The 4802-nt window shown below is 34.8% G+C and overlaps 1 protein-coding gene across 1 annotated transcript; it reads left to right on the forward strand.

Moving 5' to 3' along the window:
* The first annotated feature begins 660 nt into the window (after positions 1-660).
* Positions 661-2270, forward strand: LOC115231785. The gene is made up of 4 exons (XM_036500165.1): positions 661-1167; positions 1198-1310; positions 1344-1541; positions 2057-2270. The coding sequence occupies exons 1-4, from the start codon at positions 1003-1005 to the stop codon at positions 2268-2270; spliced, it is 690 nt and encodes a 229-aa protein (XP_036356058.1). The 5' UTR covers positions 661-1002.
* The last annotated feature ends 2532 nt before the right edge of the window (positions 2271-4802 follow it).

The raw sequence follows: 4802 nt of genomic DNA on the forward strand, positions 1-4802 counted from the left end.
GTATTGAATTGGTAAGAAGGTAGTGCTTGTTGTATATTGAATATTAGAGAAAATGACTATCCCTGTACTGTAGTGAGTGACAGTCGGTCAGCCCATTCAGAGTTGGTGTGTAATGTTATTGGGGATGATGCGAATGATTTGTGTTTAATGGCATTTAATAGTTTTCGTCGGGCACTGAAATCATTCTCTCTTGACACAATCCGTCGATCTATTCTGGTAGCAGTGATTTGAGGAATGCGTTGTAGTTGGAGGTTGAATGTGGTGGACTTTGTTTTAACGTTGGGAATATTGAGGCAATGGACTATGCTCAGCTGACAGATTTATGTTCTAAGCTAATTTATGAAAAGGTTATTGTTGTGGAATAAGTTTTAGATTGGCTCTCATGGGGTAGTTGAGGGGGAAGAGGACTTGTATTTAGAAAACACACATTTTGCAGATATAAAAGCATTTTATTCCACGTGTTTGCTTTGTGATCAACAGGTAGCTTTTGATGATTAAATTAAGGAACATAATTTAATTTCCTTTGACTGCATGGAGGATTCCAACGAATTAGTGCTTCTCTCGAAGGTTAGACCTAATTTAAAGGACAGTAGAACGGATTGTCATTTCTTGTGAGAAATGTTGGTCAGAATTTGTGCTTTCAGCAGTCTTTTCCAGCCTCTCATGTTGGGGCTGAATTATTCCCTGATTCCGAAGAGTTAACTTCTCAAATCCTGATTGAAGGATTACGATTAGTAGATTCCGCTGTCATGCACAGCATCGGTTCCTCCACTTTTGACAATTTTATGTTTAAATTTATCAAGAATTACTTTAACTGTAAGATACTTGACTCAATTGATCTGTTGAGTCGAATTATCAAAGAAAATCTGTAAAATGAGTGAAATATTTTTAGTAATTCACGGGATTATGCAGTACTTGTGAGTCTTTTGTCAAATATGAGTGTCTCTCTGTTGTCGAACTCAATAAAACAACTCGAGGATTTCAGGTTCCCACAAAAAGAAGATGGTTTTGTGTTTTGTACATAAAATAGTGAGAAAATGCGGAAAATGTGAGATTTCCTCATTCGGTTTGGAGTATTTGACAAAACAATTCCAATTATATGTCAGTTCCCACCGCAGATATGTTCGATCCCTCTTCATTCTTTGTTCAATGAGTGGAAATCTACAAGTTTGGATAGGTTTTACGAATTATTTGCAGTTTTTGGAAGATGATATGAAAACTTATTTAATCAATCATATTTTGAACTTTTATTGCATTGATTTCTCACTTGGAGCTGCTTGTCTGCCGTCTAACAAGCTTCCTGATTGCTTGTTTGTACAATAATGATTTAATTCTCCTATTAGTGGACGTATTGACTCATTATACCACGAATATGCCACAATTCACTTCAATTTTAACAAAAAATATAGTCCAGAACTGAAACTGGTGGCACTGATTTTGGAAAACGGGGTGGAGTTGTGTCAGAATGACTTGAACGTCTGCTCTCAGTCTGACATGTTCGACTCTTTACTGAATCTATGGGGAAATGAGTCTCTTAGTCTGTTTGGGCTGCTGTTGTTTGAGAGCGGATGTCTGAGTGCTGTCGTTGAATATTCGAATACTCTATCCACGTCTCAGAGACAGATTCCTCCCACACTTTTATTTATCACCTGTTTTGCCAATCTGTATTTTATTTTCATTACAACAAATTTAGAGTGCTAAATGATGGATGTCTGGGTAGGACATTTAAAATGATTGGAGGAAAAGAGTTTATGAACGAATTGTCTGTGTTTTTTAAATTTTCCAATTGGGAAGAATATAATTTAATGGTATTATTACAATTTCAAATTGAGGTTGTCACTGCCATGTCTTTGTGTAAAAGACATGAATTGGTCTCCGACTATTGTGAGGATATATTCCAATTCGGGCCATATCCGGATGAATTTGTAGTCAAAGTTGATGTATTGTAGATTCCATTTCTTTTTGACGCCTATCTGCACATCGAACAGTATACCACAGCCATTCTACTTCTCGCTGCCTCTAATATTCAGTTCGTATCATATTTGAATATTTATAGACCTAAAACCGACCTGATTGCTTCATTTTTGGATTACATTGAAGAACATTATAAATATGAAGTAATGGACACAATTCCTTTGAATTCTCTGAGTATTCAGGTTGAGTGTTTGGCTAAATTGGCCAAGATATTCGATTCGATGACAGGGAGATTGGCAGGTGTCGACTATTCTAATTGCTGTACTTTCGCTCCGCACTATTTCATTTGGAAATAGAATCTATCAATTCCAGAGTGGTTATTGGTTCATAAATCACGATTCAATAGTGGCTCAAGTTGCCTACAACAGTAGCAGGAAACTTATCAAGCACGACAAAGCTGAATTTGAGGGACCTTGTAGACTCATGGAGGAAGCATTGAAGGCTTTGGCAAGTCTGCCTGAATATGATCAGTTTATTGTCTGTAACGAAGACACGTGTTTATGTTCACTCGACTTGGTTGATTTGTATGTTTTATTTAAGCGTATTGCCAATGAACATATTCGCGTGTCGGGCGAGGGAATTGTTCGACTAAAACCAACAAATCTGATTTTGGTAGATAGGAAACGGATTGAAGCCGAACTGTTGATTTTGAAGTCAAAAAGAACTCTTGCTGATCTCGATCTGTTAATATCGACTTCAGAGAAAGCCAAAGATTTGATTCCAGTCCTTTGCATAGCTGGGCTTTATGACGAAGCATTTCAAGTCACTTCTTATTATTCTATTTCGAATGTGGACATTATTGATAGTTTACTCAAAAGGTATGAAATGTCAGGGAAATTGGTTAGATGTGTCGAATCAAAGTCCGTCGTCAAAATGAGTCCTGATTTATATCTAGAAAATTCTAAATGGATTCTTCAAATTCCATTTTTTGAAACATTTGAGTCAAAAAAGTGTCAAATGATTATTTTATTTGCTTTAGTTACGTCGATTCGTGTATTACTGTTCTGCAGACTCTGCTTCTCAAATACGACGACACGGATTCTTTCAATCTACACAGACTTTCTATAAATTACTTCTTAAAACATGGAACGTTGCCCCGTTATGCCTGGAGACTCAATATATGGTATAATCTGGATTGGGTTATTCCAGAGCGTATTTCCCGTGTCTCTCCTTCGTATTTATGTCGATAACGAGTTTTATGAACGTGCGGCTGAATTGATAATCGAATGTGCAGAGCATATTTGGGGGAGGGAGAGACCCAACTCGATTTGGTGTTAAAGTAAGAAGTGATGTGTATTTACTTAGAATTGCCTGCTTTTCAAAGATTCAGAAGTTTGTTTCCCATATTCAGCAGTCGAGGAGTTTTTGTCGCTAATTGGGAGTTTACAGAATAAGGGTCGACTTGATAAAGAAGTATCACGTGCCATTTGTGTTGTAGTTATTGTCGGAGTTGTCCGAGGAACTTGTTTATTACATGGACACTGTTGAGAAGACGTCGCAGGACATGCAGTATTATAGAAAATGGAAATTCAAGTTAAAACAGATCATTCTTTTGAGTGAGTGTTTAGTTTCTTTTTATCTTTTTTCCATTAATTATACAACTCACTATGACAATTAATTAAGGCAAAGGCTGAATCGTGAATTCAATTAATTTAGATTTGATGATATATAAAAATGAGCATTCTATTATTTTTGGTTTACTTGGAATACCGTTTACTTAATCGAAATAGAGCTGTCGATTCTACAATGACTAGGGCGATTTTTTAACCTAAAAGATAAAAAAAATTTAACCTAAAAAATTTAACTTTCTTAATCTGAAAACGAAAAAAAATACCCCAAAAATTTAACTACAGTCCGACCTCTAAATGGGGCACTAGTGCCTCAAATCAGAGGTTTCCCCAAAAAGAGGTTTTTCAAAAAGCTCAATAAATAAAGAAAAGAACATTATTTTTAAAATAATCAGTTAATTTTTCTCCATATTTATTTTTAATTCCTAACGACACTTTCTTTCTGAATTCATAAAAATCATGAAGAGAATCTGGAATCAAATCAAAGATGTTTGTCTCTAAGTTTTCCATCAAACTTAAAATTTGTGATATTGATGGTTCGCAGCTTATATTCTCATAGATATTTGGATCATTATCTTCTATTTCATCAATAACATTATTAAATATTTCTTAAGATGATTCATTTATGCAACTCGAGTCTGATGGAGATTGTCGAAAACCTTTTGCCAGCAGTTATAAATAATATCCGCAGATACATTATTCCAAGCATCTGAGATTATTGTTACCACTTGCCGCAAATTTAATTTAAATAAAGACTCTATAAACAAATCCTGGTCGTCTTGAAAACATAAAAATCAATTAGACAATTCAAATAATTATCCTTGAAATTTTTAATGATTCCAGCATCCAATGGTTGAAGTATTGGTGTCGTATTTTTGGTAAAAATAAAAAATCAACGTTGCTAAATGTCGATATTTGTGGCAAGCAGCGTTATCTAATAACATTAAGATTTTCTTTTTGAATAATCATTTTTTCATTAATTTTTTGAGCCAGATATAAAAATGTCTCTTGTCATCCACGCATTTTGGACGAGAGTATAAAATTCCATAAATTTCGGGAGAAAATTTTTGAAACATCTAGGATTTCTATATTTCCGATTATTAATGGTTCAAATTTTTCTCCAGTGTAACTACAGCATAGATAAGAGTAACTTTATCTTTACTCCTTTTAAAGCCCCGTGCCGAATCACCAGTTTTCACGAATGATTTACGTGGTGTAAGTTTGATAAAAAGAGAAGTTTCGTCACAATTAAAAATGTTC

The sequence above is a fragment of the Octopus sinensis genome, unplaced genomic scaffold (genome assembly GCF_006345805.1).
Source record: "Octopus sinensis unplaced genomic scaffold, ASM634580v1 Contig18899, whole genome shotgun sequence".
NCBI lineage: Eukaryota > Metazoa > Mollusca > Cephalopoda > Octopoda > Octopodidae > Octopus > Octopus sinensis.

Coding starts and splice junctions, on each gene's coding strand:
- LOC115231785 (XM_036500165.1), top strand. CDS start 1,003: ATGGTTTTGTGTTTTGTACATAAAATAGTGAGAAAATGCGGAAAATGT. Junction 1,311..1,343: donor AACAAGCTTCCTGATTGCTT/GTTTGTACAATA, acceptor TTCTCCTATTAG/TGGACGTATTGACTCATTAT. Junction 1,542..2,056: donor GGAAATGAGTCTCTTAGTCT/GTTTGGGCTGCT, acceptor GAATATTTATAG/ACCTAAAACCGACCTGATTG.